Source organism: Carcharodon carcharias, chromosome 11 (genome assembly GCF_017639515.1).
Source record: "Carcharodon carcharias isolate sCarCar2 chromosome 11, sCarCar2.pri, whole genome shotgun sequence".
NCBI classification, from domain to species: domain Eukaryota; kingdom Metazoa; phylum Chordata; class Chondrichthyes; order Lamniformes; family Lamnidae; genus Carcharodon; species Carcharodon carcharias.
The window spans coordinates 45,140,588-45,156,646 of record NC_054477.1 but is presented as its reverse complement, the minus strand read 5'-3'; the positions used below and the strand labels follow the sequence as shown (position 1 = coordinate 45,156,646).

At 42.8% G+C, this 16,059-nt stretch overlaps 1 protein-coding gene across 1 annotated transcript in view; it reads left to right on the top strand.

The window, feature by feature from the left end:
• wdr95 (WD40 repeat domain 95) overlaps nt 1-11,776 on the top strand; it is a 202,683-nt gene extending 190,907 nt beyond the window's left edge. Inside the window, exons 30-31 of the mRNA XM_041199001.1 lie at nt 2,017-2,111; nt 10,714-11,776. Of these exons, the coding sequence (XP_041054935.1) occupies nt 2,017-2,111; nt 10,714-10,900 (282 nt within the window). The 3' untranslated portion in view covers nt 10,901-11,776. The remainder of the gene's footprint in view (nt 1-2,016; nt 2,112-10,713) is intronic.
• The last annotated feature ends 4,283 nt before the right edge of the window (nt 11,777-16,059 follow it).

Sequence of the window (16,059 nt, the reverse complement as noted above, 5' to 3'; positions counted from 1 at the left end):
TCACAAGGGGATTTGAGTACAGGAGTAAATATGTTTTGCTGCAGTTGTATAGAGCCTTGGTGAGACCTCATCTGAAGTACTGAGTACAGTTTTGGTCCCCTTATCCAAGGAGGGATATACTTGCTATAGAGTTAGTGCAACAGTGGCTCACCAGATTAATCCCTGGGATGGCGGGATTGTCTTTTGAGGTAAGACTGGGGAGACTGGATCTGTATTCCCTAGAGTTTTGAAGAATGAGAGGTGACTTCATTGAAACTTACAAAATTTTTACAGAGTGTGACAGGGCAGATGTAGATAAGACATTTCCCCTGGCTGGCGAGTGTAAAACCAATGGACATAATCTCAGGATAAGGGGTAGGCCATTTAAGACTAAGATGAGGAGGAATTTCTCCACTCAGAGGGTGGTGAATCTTTGAAATTCTCTACTCCAGAGGGCTGTGGAAGCTCAATCATTGAGCATGTTCAAATCAGAAATAGATTGATTTCAGGAGACTAATAACATCAAGGGATTTGGAAATAGTGTGGTAAAATGGCTTTGAGGTAGATGATCAGCCATGATCTAATTGAACAGCAGAGCTGGCTCAACTGGCTGAATGGCCTACTCCTGCTCCTATGTTCCTCAACCTCTGGCAGAGATGTGACGCATCTCACCCATTCCCCTGGATTTGAATCACCTGCTCACCACAGCAAGAACAACTAGTATTTATACAGCACCTTTTAAATTAATTAAACATCCTAAGGTGTTTCACAGCAGCATGCTAAAACAAAATATGACATTGAGCCAAGGGAGGATATTATAGGTGAGATGACCCAAAGCTTGTAGGAAGAGGTTAGTTAGGGTTATCTTAAAGGAGAAAAGCGAGGTGGAGAGGCATAGGGAAAGAATTTCAGAGCTTAGTACTCAGGCAATTGAAAGCGTGGGCGTGGCCACCGAAAACGGATTGATTAAAATTGGGGGGGGGGGGGGGTGGGGGGGGGCGTGTGGTGAGGAGAGCATAGATACCTCAGAAAGTTTATAAGGCTGGAGGAATTCACATAGACAGTGAGAGGCCAGGCCAAGGAGGGATTTGAAAGCAAGCATGAGAATTTAAAATCAAGGTGTTGCTTCCTCAGGAGCCAGTGTACATTAGCAGTGAGTACAGGGTGATAGGGAAACAGGACATGAAGTGAGTAAGGACATGGGCAGCAGAGTTTTGGATGACCACAAGTTTACAGAGGGTAGAATGTGGGAGACCAGCATTAGAAGAGTCAAAGTCAGGTCTAGAAATATCAAAGGCATGAATGAGGAATTCAGCAGTAGAAAATGAGTCAGGAGCAGATAGATTTAGGGGCTCAAATATCTTGAAAAGTGGGGGGACAAGTTGATTAAAGTTGTTTTTTTTTAAAAATAGGTATATGGGATCCTATGTTTTCAGTGCAGATAGCATAAAAGTAAATAGATTAACAAACCTATGTAAGTCTTTGGTTAGGCCACAGTTCGAATCTTATGTTCAGTTTTGGATGTCCTACTTCTGGGAAGATGTCAACACCCTGAAGAGGATGCAGAAGAAATTTACTAAGATGATACCAAGAATAAGAGCCTTCAGTAATGATGAAAGTAGAGAAATTTGTGCTTTTTTCAGTAGAATCCAGAATGTTAAGAGGCAAATTGATAGAGGTATTCAAAATTATGAGGGACTTTGATATGATGAGTTGGAAGAACAGCTATTTCATTGGTCTGTGTTATAAAAACTGGAAGGTATAAATGTAAGAAAGTGAGAAATAGAATTAAGTGTAAGGTTAAGAGAATTATTTCACCAGAGTTTGTTATGTTATGGAAATGCTGTCAGAAATAGTGGAAGCAGAATCTTTAACCATTTTTAAAAGGGAAGTGTATAAATATTTGAAAAAGAAAAACACTAAAAGGATATGAGAAAAGAGCAGAGAAATAGAACATTGTGCTTAGTTCTTTCAGAGAGCTAGCACAGGTATTTTGGGCTGAATAGTCTCCTATGCGGTATCATTTTATGATTCTAGGATCTTCTCTACAAATCACCAAAGATGATCATTTCAGATGATGATATCAGTGAAGAAATAAAAAAGAAGACCTTCCAGAACAACCTTGGTAAAAGGTAATTCCTGTAACTTTACCAAGAACTTAGGGTACAGTATTCTTTTGTTCAAGTGAAATATCCTTATTTCAGGGTGAAATCCATAAAAGTTATAAATACATGGAGATCAAGTTCACCTGGTGCATAGATAAAAATGCCTTATTTTCATTGCTGTGACTGAAACAAGAATAATATTTTTCACTTAAAGTATTTCTGTGTAGTTTATTATCTTTCATGTTCATAGATCTATGGTCATTCGATTCACTAACAGTGTATAGCTTGGATGATTAGAAAATATCTTGGAAATTGATTTTCTGGGGTATAATGTACTTGCCTATTTTAAAGTGATACTTTAAAACATTTATGGTTTGAAAAATCCTATATCAGTTTAAGGAGTTGCTTTTTATGTCAGTGATATAACTTTCAAATGGATTAGTGATCACGGACTCTCATCGAAATCATAATGCTACACACACAATATTGCTACATAACGATTATGTTATGAGAATGCTGCTCATATGAGAAAGACTGTTTTAACAATGCTTTTAGGAAAACCAGTAATTACTTAGAGTAGCAATTTGAGGAATATCTCTACATGACAGTGATGAGACAAATCAAGGAAAGCAGAGATAAAAAATAAGTGTAACTCAATTAACATTCTAGTGAATGCCGACTGAATGGCACATCATGTGCCTAAAGGTTGAGCATTTATATCATTAACAGGCAATCAGTTCACAGATCACATCCAGTACAAACAGCTATTGGACAAATCAGTATTAACTGCAGCCTCACTCTACTTAGATGCTTAACTTCTGCAGAATATGTGTTTTATTATTTTTAAAAATATATAACTTCCGAGTTTCCTTCCCTCTCATTCTATTTCAGCAAAGTCATTCGAACATAACATTCTCAGGAATATTTTATAGGCTTATGCTAAACCAGGGCAGTTTCTCAGTGTTATTTAATCATGCAAGGAAATTACATTATTGCAAATGTTTGAAGATTTAAGTAAATCAACCGACAGCTTGTCCACAATTACAAGAATCAAACAAAAAGGGATTAATATAAATAGGACATGCTGGAAATACTCAGCAGGCCAGGCAGCATTAGAATCGCACTTGCTCACTGCATGGGCAGGATTTTCCCGGTCACTGCAGGCAGGCTGGGAGGTGGGAGAGCAGGAAAAAATAACAGGGAATCCTGTTGAACTGGATGTGGTGAGGTGAGAGTAACTGCCCTCGACATAAAGGCCACATTGAGTGTGGCATCAAGGAGCCCTAGCAAAACTGGGATCAATGGGAATCGGGGGAAAACTCTCCACTGGTTGGTGTCATACCTAGCACAAAGGAAGATGGTTGTTGGAGGTCAATCATCTCAGCTCCAGGACATCACTGCAGGAGTTCCTCAGCTAAATGTCCTCGGTCCAACCAACTTCAGCTGCTTCAATGACCTTCCTTCCATCACAAGGTCAGAAGTGGGGATGTACACTGATGATTGAACGATGTTCAGCACCATTTGCTACTCCCCAGACACTGAAGCAGTCCATGTCCAAGTGCAGCAAGACCTGGACAATATCCAGGCTTGGGCTGACAAGTGGCAAGTAACATTCACGTCACACAAGTGTCAGGCAATGACCATCTCCAACAAGAGAGAACCCAACCTTCGCCATTTGATGTTCAATGGCATTACCATCACTGAATCCCCCACTATCAACATCCTGGGGGTTACCAGAAACTGAACTCAACTAGCCAGATAAATACTGTGGCTACAAGAGCAGGTCAGAGGCTAGGAATAATGTGACGAGTAATTCACCCCCTGAATCCCCAAAGCCTGTCCATCATTTACAAGGCACAAGTCAGGAGTGTGATGGAATACTCCCCACTTGCCTGGATGAGTGCAGCTCCCACAACACTGAAGAAGCTGGACACCGTCCAAGACAAAGCAGCCCGCTTGATTGGCACCACATCCACAAACATTCACTCTCTCCACCACTGACGCACAGTAGCAGCAGTGTGCACCATCTACAAGATGCGCTGCAAGAATTCACTAAGGCTTCTTAGACAGCACCTTCCAAACCCATGACTGCTATCACCTAGAAGGACAAGGGCAGATAGATAGGAACACCACCATCTGGAAGTTCCCCTCCAAGTCACTTACCATCCTGACTTAGAAATATGTCACCGTTCCTTCACTGTTGCTGGGTCAAAATCCTGGAACTCCCTCCTTAACAGCATTGTGGGTGTACCTATGCCACCTGGACTGAAGCGTTCAAGAAGGCAACTCACCACCACCTTTTCAAGGGCAATTAGGGATGGGCAATAAATGTTGGCCCAGCTAGCGAAGCCCACATCCTGTAAATGAATATAAAAGAATGTGGATTGGCAGCCAACTGAGTGGAGGCAGGCAGCCAACTGAATTAATTAAAAGCTCCCACAAGGGCGATTTTCCTGGGCTGCCAATATTTTGCTGGCAGAGGAGGTTGTGCGGGGAATGTGGGGAGGTGGGTTGGGGGGGGGGGGGGGTGCGGTGGGCGGTGGGGAGGCAGTGGCAGGGTAGGGGTTGCCTGCTGCTTGCTGCTTGCTTTTTAGGAATAGATTCCCTCTTTCCCAGTGCCTGGGTTAAATGCCACGAATGCAACCCGGCAGGTTGGAGAAGGCAAGTGCAAAGCGGAAGTCATTAGGGAGTGAGATTGACCTGATATGAGCAGGGTTGAAATCTGCAAGCCCGTGGTCAGCCACAGTGAAAGGCTTACACTGACAGAAGCACTTCCTTCAGCCTAAACACACTGAATTTCTTGGGGAACAGCAACTTTATGTAATAAAAAACAGAAAGTGCTGGAAAAACTCAGCAGGTCTGGCAGCATCTGTGGAGAGAGAAACAGTGTTAATGTTTCAAATCCAATATGACTCTTCTTTGGAACTTGTGTAACTTGCCTGGATGAGTGCAGTTCCAAAAACACTTGAGAAGCTTTACACTTTCCAGGACAAGGCAGGCCATTGATTGGCACCCCATCTATCACCTTAAATATTCATTTCCTCCACCATAGGTGCACAGTGGTAATAATATGTACCATCTACAAGATTTACTGCAGCAACATGCCAAGGCTCCTTTGATGGTAACCTTCCAAACTCAGGACCTCTATCGCTTAGAAAAACAAGTGCAGCAGGCACACGGGAACACCATTATCTTCAAATTCCCCTCCAAGCCAGACATCATCCTGATTCAGAACTATATTGCCATTCCTTCACTGTCGCTGGGCCATAAACGTGGGACTCCCTAACAGCACTGTGGGTGCATCCACACCAAGTGGACTGCTGCAGTTTAAGAAGGCAGCTCATCATCACCTTGTCAATGTTAATTAAGAAAGGTCAATAAATGTTGGCCTTTCCAGCAATGTCCACATTCCCATGAAAGAATAAAAAAGATCGGGTGCCTTGGAAACCAATGGTGGTTATCTCACCTTTGAGACTTTGCAGTGACAATGCATATTTTGAAGTTGGTTGAGAAGGAGCTGCAGTGTGCTCTAGCTCTGCAGCCACAGTTACTGCCTTTCCCACAGCTACATGCAACTGAATGGAACAGAGCATGGATACAGAGCTGCACCTTGAAGGAGGTGATAGCCTATACACCCTGTGCTGAGGGTAAGTGTCAGCTTCCTCAATCTCTCTGAACAGCAGTGCTTCCAAAGCCTCAGGCTCTCGCAGCAGGTGTTCCAGTGGGGGCAGAGTCACACATTTCCTGTGGCTGTCAAGGTAACCAAGGCCCTCAATTTTTATTTTACATCTGGGTCCTTCCAAGGTTTAGCTGCTGATGTATGTATGATCTCACAATCTACAGCTCTCAACCTACTGCATCAGCCAGATCACCAATGTCTTGTGAGAGTTTTCAGCGACATTTACTTTGAGATGGATGAGGCTGATTGAACCCAGAAGGCTGTTGGCTTTGCTCCCATTGCAGGCTTTCCACAAGTCCAGGAGTTTGAAGACTACATCTATGTTTGTAGACCAAAGCATCAGAGCAGCCAGGCACTTTTGTCAGCCAGGAGGGATTCCATTGCTTCAGTGTGCAGGTGTCATGTGACCACCACAAGAGGATAATACTACTGTGCACCAAGTATCCAGGAAACTCCCATAATGTATTCATTCTTTAATTCTGCAGCTCTTCTCTCCAGCAAACAGCCTTAGCGGTGAGCTCCTGGGGGACAAGGGATATTCACTCAAGACCTGGCTAATGGCCCCAGTGAGGAACCTCACCACAGAAACAATGATACAACTGGAGTCATATTACCACCAGAACCACACTGGAGCAGGCCACTGGCTTGCTGAAAATGAGCTACCATTGTTTTGACCATTCTGAAGGTGCCCTTCAACACGATCCAGCAAAGGTCTCCAGATAATAATGGTGTGATGTGCCTTGTACAAACTGGCATTACAAAGAGAAACTGATACAAGATGAAGGAAGAGGGTGCTTAGAGGAGGAGCATCTGGAAGTGCACTTGATGCCCTGCAACCACAGACCTGCATGCCCATGAAGCCCACAATGCAAGGTGTTGTAATGGCTGCTCCCCTCTTCTGCTCCATCCTTGCCTCTCTCCAGTCTTTCTCACAAGATATGCGGAATTCCTCCTGCTGCTTCCCCATGTGTAAACCTCTTTTGAAAAGCGAGGTTGTGCAGCATGTAGCACATCACTGCAATTCATGGGACTCTCTGACAGTACTGAAGCGAGCACCCTGACCTACTCTGGCACCTCACCTGTTGATTTAGGAGTCCAATACTGTTCTCTATGATCATTCTGGTGGCCTAAAGTCTCTGGTTATTCCTCATTGTGCAGGAATGCTGAGATTACAGAGGATTGTCATCAACCAAGTGTGAAAGGAATAGCCCTCAACCCCAAGCAGCAATTCATTAACTTTCTTTGACAGTTGAATAGTCAGGGAATGGTTGGCTTGTGCTGAATGAAGGAATTGTGACAGATGCTTGGAAACCTTGCAGGAACCTGCATGAACTTGCTGTATCACAAACCAGTTGCATATTGGTGACACAATCCTTTCCTATTAAGAAAGTTCAGGTCTCAGGTTAGCCTTCTGATGCCTTGCTAGCTATATGTGGGAAAAATATGAACTCCCTTCGCACAAGGGAAGTGAGCTACTTCAGATCCAGACTCCTTCCATTCTGGCTGCCGATACCCTTTTGGAAATGATACATATTTATTGGCCCTTAGAAAGTGCAGCTTTGGTGACCTCTTTGATGCACAAATTAGCAGCAGACTGAGGCATGCAGGAAATGTTCCCTGCAGCATCCTGGAAAGACCTTGAGTCAAAACATGGACATTTGGCCCAGCAGGTTGGAGGTTGTTGCAGGAGATCTCCACCAGACTGTCTGGAAAACACTGCCTTCTCATGGACTTTTTCTCAGGCAGACCTGAAGAACTCACTTTGGACCTGGAAGACCCTATAGGCTGGTTAAGGCCTTCTTCAAACTGTTGTTTGAAAAAAACAATTCAGCTGCTGTCTTTTAAGAGACCCAACTGCTGATATTGTGGCAGGACAACTTACCACTACTCTGGTGCGTGCTGTTCCTTCTCCTTTTCATGTAATGAGGTGAAAACAGTAAGACTGACCCTCACCTTAGGTTATGTACTTCACGAGGTTGTGTAAGAAATTCAGAGAAAAACAATCTCTAAGACAAACTCTCCAGAGAAAATCAAATGATGCCTTAGCAAAATAGGTACCTATGATCTAAGTGTTTTCTGGCAAGTGTAAAAGAAAGAACACCACTGAATAACTCGGCAATTTACAACCAATGAAGTACTTTTGAAATATAGGCACTGATGTAATGAAACTTGAAAGAGTATCCCTTTAATTTATGCTTCCAATAGCTCTTAGAAATCAAACCTATAAGGTTTTACTCATCAGCTTTGGCAATGGGCAAGACCTTGTTATGATCCCTGTAAAGAGTAAACTTTTTAAAAGCAATGAATTTCCCAATCGGCCAACGGAAATAATGGAAAGACAAGATTTGACTTTTTAAGCCATTTACTGTAGAGAACAAACTAAAATCAACATAGATCAAACCTCAGGCCTCTTGTGCATGTGCTGGCTGGGAAATGCCGTGATGGGATTTGAACCCTGGTCCCCAGACCATTATGCTGGGTCACTGGATTACCAGTCCAGCAGCAAAACCAATATTCCACCACCTCCCCTGTAGCATTAAAGGAACATTCAAAAAGTTACAACTAGCTCTCCAGCAGATGTTCTCTCTGCCACATCAGGTCAAAATTTCCAGTGTCCTTCAACTATCATTCCATTCTACCGGAGCTTTCTGGGTCAGATTATCACCAGCAAGGCACACCTTGATTATTCTTCCTCACTTCATCACGGCAGTCCTGATGATCTGGAGTTTTCTATATCAAACCCCTTTTAAATGTTTTATTCAACTCTGATATAACTGTTTTCCCCATAGAGAGCTTCATTCCTGCTCCCCACCATTTCTTACAGAAAAGCAAAGACCTCCTTGGGAGCATTCCACTTCTTCTCTTGCCTGCGTCTCAGCAGCAGCTGATCTTTGTCCTGTGAGATACTGTAAACTGTGCTAAACCTGCCTTTGGTGGCTTAGTGAGTTTTTCTTCCAATGGCAACCTGAGATCACATTAGCATTTCTCCGAACTGAGGTATATATCAAGAATTCACCATCCCCTTTTCAGAATGTTCTGCTTCACTTTAAGTTAAAGGGACATTTTACAACATAATCATTGTTCAACATTCATGACAACCTCTATTCTGATTAATTAAAATTTACATGATGGCATCCTAGGACCCTGATTTTGCATGCATTCATGAGGCACTAGTCTGCACCTGGCAGGCATATCTAATGCCTAAAATATTGAGTGATTAATAATGCAGCAGAAATAAGGAATGGGGTAATTAGGCTTCTGATACAATTTTGAACATTTCTGCCAGGTGGGAGCAGTTGAAATTCACTCTCAAGTTGGTAACAACTATTTCCTGCAGATCACAAAACAATATTCATTGTATGGATAGAAACGATGTAAAAGCCGAGCATTTAGAAATACATAGGGCAGAATTTTACAACAATGGGATTTATATGATCCCGCCGCACTTTACGGCCCTGTCCCCACCAAAACAGGGCGGTAAAATCCTGCCCATAATCTAATCAAGCAGAGTCAGCGTGGCTTCATGAAGGGGAAATCATGCCTGACAAATTTATTAGAATCCATTGAGGAGGTAACAAGCAGGATAGATAAAGGGGAACCAATAGAAGTAATATATTTGGATTTCCAAAAGGCATTCGATAAGGTGCTGCACATAAGGCTACTTAATAAGATAAGAACCCATGGTTTGGGGATAGTATATTAGCATGGATAGAGGAGTGGCTAACTAATAGAAGACAGAGAGTTGGGATAAGGGGGGCATTTTCGGGATGGCAAACTGTAACTAGTGGAGTGCCACAGGGATCAGCGCTGGGGCCACAATTATTTACAATACATATTAATGACTTAGATGGGGAAAGTGAATGTATTATCGCCAAGTTTGCGGATGAGACAAAAATAGGTAGGAAGGCAAGTGGTGAGGATGACACAAGGAGTCTGCAGGGGGATATGGACAGGTTAAGTGAGTGGGCAAAAACTTGGCAGTTGGAATATAATGTGGGAAAACTTTGGCAGGAAGAATAGAGGAGCTGAATATTATTTAAATGGAGAAAGACTGCAGAATGCTGCAGCACACAAGGATTTGGGAGCCCTTGTTCATGAATCCCAAAAAGCTAACATACAAGTTCAGCAGGTAATAGGGAAGGCAAATGAAATGTTGGCCTGTATTTCAAAGGGAAGTCTTGCTAAAACTATACAAGGCACTCGTTAGACCACACCTAGAATACTTTGAACAATTTTGGTCCCCTTATCTAAGGAAAGATATACTGGCATTGGGGGAACTCCAGGGAAGGTTCACTAGGTCGATCCTGGGTATGGGGGATTTTATTATGAAGAGAGGTTGTGTAGGTTGGGCCTGTACTCATTGGATTTTAGAAGAATGAGAGGCGACCTTATTGAAACATATAAGATTCTTAGGAGGCTTGACAGGGTAGATGCTGAGAGGTTGTTACTCCTTGTGGATGAGTCCAGGACAAGAGGGCATAATCTCAGAGTAAGGGGGAGCCCATTTAAAACAGAGATGAGGAGGAATTTCTCTGAGGGTAGTCAATCTGTGGAATTCTTTACTGCAGTGGGCTGGAAAGGCTGGGTCGTTAAATATATTCAAGGCTGAGATAGACAGATATTTAATCAGGAAGGGAATCAAGGGCTGTGGGGAAAAGGCAGTAAAGTGGAGTTGAGGATTATCAAATCAGCCATGATCTCTTTGAATGGCAGAGCAGACTCAATGGACCGAATGGCCTACTTCTGCTCTTACATCTTATGTTCTTAAGTTAACACCTTTTGGTACCCTGACCACAAAATACTAATACTCATACACTTGTATAAAAATTATGTTCATAAGCTATTCCTGTAGCTTTGCAATATGTTATAGGCTTTTGCCCTGTACATAAGCTAGTAAATGAATTTAGTACTGTTTTGTAGCAATGCTAATTTTTTTCTCTTTTTTTGTAGACTTCGACATGAAAGATACCAGAGTTTGAATAAGCCACTAAACCATGGAGGCCCTGTTGCTTATCATACCCTGAAGTGCTTTGAAATTTCTAATGCCCCAATTCCATGTGAGAAACCTGACCTATCGGCAGCAAACACAGATCCATTTATCACCCTTTGCTTTAAAGGAAGTACAGTTGACAGCTAAGTCTCTACTAAGGAATTGCTTACCCATGTGTAGTTTTCTCTGACCCTTGATTATGTTATCTAAAGCTACCATTGCTGCGCACAATTATGCAGATAGCACTGGGTGTTGTTCCATGCATGAGTATCTCTGGCCCAGATGGCTGATTCTTGGTCATCTTTTCAATTTTCCTTCAACCATATCTCTATAAGCCTCTGCTGTCTCAATTTCTCCTCCCACATTGCCTTCTGCAATTTCGTCCCCTCAGTTCCCACACCCTGTTTAACACTATTGCCTTGCCAATCCCTGCTACTGTTGTTGGTCTAAGCTCAATTCTTTCCTGGATATACCCACAACTTCCCTCTGCTCCACTTTAGTATCCTCCACTGCACCCATCATGGCATCCACCATTTGCCTTATAACTCATTAGCCTTTCTCAGTGCATTTTCAGCTTAATTTCTAAACACTAATCTCTAAAATCCTTTCTACCCTTCCCTCCCACCCCTCCACCATCTTTTCTGAGTTCTGCTCCCTCATATTCCTCCAGTAGGTCTCCAACCTCCATCCATTCTGTGTCACCCTCCAGAATGTTTGCCACATTGCATACCCCAGATCAGTCAGCTGCCTCTCCTTTCCCCGTGACTTGCTGACAGAATCTTCATTCAGCAGCAATGCTGTGCACATTTTGCTGCTGCCCATGAAGATTTTCCTGACCTGGTGCTACTGCACAGATCAGGATCTCCTGATCCCAGCTGAAGGAGAAATGGACAGCGCAACATCTCCCCTCTACATTCAGCGGATCATAGTAGAGTTGGGGCGGGGAGAGTACACACCCCCTTTTTATAGCACTAGCTACTGCATTCTGCAAAGTATTTAAAGGTCCAGTCTTAACGAATGTGTGTGGGCAATGAGTTGGAAGAAGTGGGTAGTTTGGTCGGGGGTGGGGTGGGGGTGGTGTATCCTGATCTAGTTTGAGGGGGTAGTTGGGTGGCCTAGGGGGTAATCGGGCTGGATAGCTTAGTGGTTATGAAGGGGGTGTTGGGATGTTGGGGAGTAGTTGGATTGGGTAAGGCAGCAGGGGGTGGGAGAGAGCCGGGTGTTTGGTTGGAGGTAGTTGGTTAGTTCGGAGGCCCAGTAGGGTGACCATGGAGGTCATGGGAGGGAGGACACGGGTCAGTTGTGGATTTACACAGGTGTTGGACTAGGTTTCAAACTGCCTAACATTTCCTAGGTAGCTATCAAGGTAAGTTATGTGTATCTGGTCCAAGTCTCTCGATCTCTACAGTGGGAGACATTTGCACTGGGTCCCAGGCAGCAGGGAGTTGCCAAATGGAAGTTTAAACTTCCCAGGCAATGCCTACTTCCACAGGGTCCTGACACACACCTTCCATCTTATATCCAGTCTCTGAAGATCCGGAGACTGGAAAATTGGGGCCATTGTTACTCGAAGCTGTGATTCCTCAATGGAATCATTAGCTGCATCCTACACAAACTCCAACGTGTCCAAGACTCTTCTACCTACATCTTTTCCTGCATTAGCTCCTACACATCTATTACCCATCCTAAACCTTTATTGCCTCTTTGTGTCCAATGCAGTGAATTCACAATACTTGTACTTTTTGTAAATCGCCCATCGCCTCATCCCTCCCTAGAGCCACAGTTTTGTTTCAGCCTGTGATCTACCTTCATATGATTCTTCTTCATTGTGCATCCCATCCTCTTGTCACTACTATGGTGACCTCACTCTCTGGTATTTTGGCTCAATCGTTTGGTCCATCATGTGCTGACTCTCTTGTCCTACTCATCTGTTGTTACCCAGTAGCTATGCCATTAGGTCCTAAAGTTATCCAATTCCTTTTGAAAGCCACAATTGACTCCCTCTACCATATTCCCAGTGTATTCCAGATCTAAACTACATGCTGTGTGGTAAAAGTTTTTCCTCATGTCCCAGTTGATTCTTCTGCCATTCACTTTAAATTGGTGTCCCCTGGTTCTTGATCCTTCAGCCAATGGGAACCCATTATGGCATCCATCATTTGTCTTATGACTCAGTGCATTTTCAGCTTAATTACCAAATGTTAACTCTTTAGCTTTCTTTCTATGTCACTATTCTTCTTATCTACTCTGCCCAGAGCCTTCAAGATTTTGAACATCTATTTCAGATCTCCTTTCAACCTTCTATCCCAAAAATAGCCCCAGCTTCTCCAATCTAAATATGTAACTGAAGCTCCTCATCCCTGGATCATTCTCACCAATCTTTTCTGCACCCACTCTAATGCTTTCATATCCTTCCTAAAATGTGATGCCCTGAATTAGACACAATGGTCTTGTTGAGGCTGAACCAGTGTTGTAGAAAGGTTCACTATGACTTCCATGCTTTTGTGCTCTGTGCCTCAATTTATAAAGCCACCTGGAATGCATCTGCAATATTCTCTTTAATCACAGAATCACACAGTGCAGAAGAGGCCCTTCAGCCCATCGAGTCTGCACCAACACGTGAGAAACACATGACCTACCTATCTAATCCCATTTACCAGCACTTGGCCCATGGCCTTCAATGTTATAATATGCCAAGTGCTCATCCAGGTACTTTTTAAAGAATGTGAGGCAACCTGCCTCCACCACCCTCCCAGGCAGTGCATTCTAGACCGTCACCATCCTCTAGGTAAAAAAGTTTTCCCTCACATCCCCCCTAAACTTCCTGCCCCTCACCTTGAACTTATGTCCCCTCGTGGCTGACCCTTCAACTAAGGGGAACAGCTGCTTCCTATCCACCCTGTCCATATCCCTCATAATCTTGTACACCTCGATCAGGTCGCCCCTCAGTCTTCTCTGCTCCAACGAAAACAACCCAAGTCTATCCAACCTCTCTTCATAACTTAAATGTTTCATCCCAGGCAACATCCTGGTGAATCTCCTCTGCACCCCATCCAGTGCAATCACATCCTTCCTATAATGTGGCGACCAGAACTGCATACAGTACTCCAGCTGTGGCCTCACCAAGGTTCTATACAACTCCAACATGACCTCCCTACTTTTGTAATCTATGCCTCGATTGATAAAGGCAAGTGTCCCATATGCCTTTTTCACCACCCCACTAACATGCTCCTCCGCCTTCAGAGATCTATGGAGACACACGCCAAGGTCCCTTTGTTGCTCAGAACTTCCTAGTGTCATGCCATTCATTGAATACTTCCTTGTCAAATTACTCCTTCCAAAGTGTATCATCTCTCACTTTTCAGGGTTAAATTCCATCTGCCACTTATCTGGCCATTTGACCATCCTGTCTATATCTTCCTATAGCCCAAGACATTCAACCTCAATGTTAACCACCCAACCAATCTTTGTGTCATAGGCAAACTTACTAATCCTACCCTCCACATAGTCATCTATGTCATTTATATAAATGATGAATAATAGGGGATCCAGCACAGATCTCTCATTTTAAACCTCATTTAGTTTTATATTTTTGTCCCACCTTAAAAAGCTTCCTCAGAACCTATTCTTTTGACTATGCAATAAGTTAACTGGCCAATTTTGCTTATGTCCAAGCTCCCTCCAATGAAGCAACTGGGATGTTTTATTACATTAGACTATACTATTAGATGAGTACAAGTTATTATTGATGCGTTTCCATTTGGAGTGTTTATCGAGCAGCTAATTGGAAAACATCTCACATGCTTACCAAAGATTTCACTTTTAATGTGCCCAATACTCAGCAAGATATTTTCAGATATTAGCAGCAAGGTTTGGAGAAACCCAAATAGGCACTCAGACCTCTTTAAATCGGTATAACTTTGGAATATATTTTACTTTAAGTTAAGGATATAATGATGAAGAAATTTAGCTAGCCCTGATGATAGAATCTTCTTCATCCTTCAAATTGCATCCCTCATACACCACAATTTTCCCAATCATCCACTCTGGTGCAGTTCTAGATCCTTTATAAATGTAGAAATAGAAGGTCAAAGGTGGCAGTATTCCATTGATGTCTTGACACAGAAATGTAGAGGATTGCTTAAGCACAGAATTTCCCTGAAACCGATCACAATTGGGCAAGTTCCTAGTGTGAAAGATGTTAACATTTCTGGAATAAGCCTGACTTATGCCTGCTTTGTGTTTTAATGTATGTGCATTTTTATGTACACAATATTTCTGGCAATTAAGACAAATGAAGGTTCGGTGGATGTATGCTGGTTACCTCTCTGGTTCGCTGATTCTAATATTGGCTTTCCTCAAGAGGATCGACAAATGCAGTGTGCATAGAAAGGATATTTCAGTTCAACTGCTAGTTTTTTTGCTGTTTTTTGTCTGTGTATTTATTTTTGTCATGTATTAATCAAAGCATTTTAGTTGGGCGTATTTTACTATTTGTTAATGTGTGATTTTGCACTTTTCGAATAAAAAAAATCATTAAAAATACAATTTTATTTAAATATATAAAAACTGCCAGTAGATTTCCCATAGCATTGGTTACATTTTCTAATCCTTGCTGAAGCCACATCATATAGCCACTGAGAAAGCAGTGTGGGTAAATGATTGTGGTTTGAGGTCTTGCTGCAGTGAGTTACAAGGATTCCCTATTGCCTGCTTTCTAAAATACACTCCATAACAACTCTTCATAAGGCCTAAGTTGTTTGTATATTTCGGTGTGAGTGGGGGGTGTGAGGGATGCAGGGTAATACCTAATGGACTACATATGCTTTAAATAATCCCAGACCCTTAGCTTCATTATGTGCTCCTCCCCCTCCATGATAATGACCTAATTGTTTCTAAAAAGCATTGACTGGGGGGGGGGAAGAGAATGAGGTTTGAAAATAATCCTGTGGGATCACCTCCCTCTGGATGATAATCGGCTTTTCAGCAACCAGACTCCTGCAACAGCGGATCAACCCTTTAGGGAATGCTTCTTCTTTCACATGGTTTCAGGAGCAGAAACTGTCATCACAGTTTTAACGTCAAGTTCCCTAACCAGTCCAATGCCCTGCTAGAGAACAAGTGTAACTCCAAGATGTCACCTTCAAACTGGAGTTGGGCAAGATGTTATTATGTGTTCCATCATTCGATCAGGATCTCTGCAGTTGTAGCCAGGTGAGGTTTTGAGGTGCCACTTGTACATCAGGTGGCCATGTTGACTATATTGACCATGTCCAGTCTGTATTCTATTGAGGATTGTCCGCAAG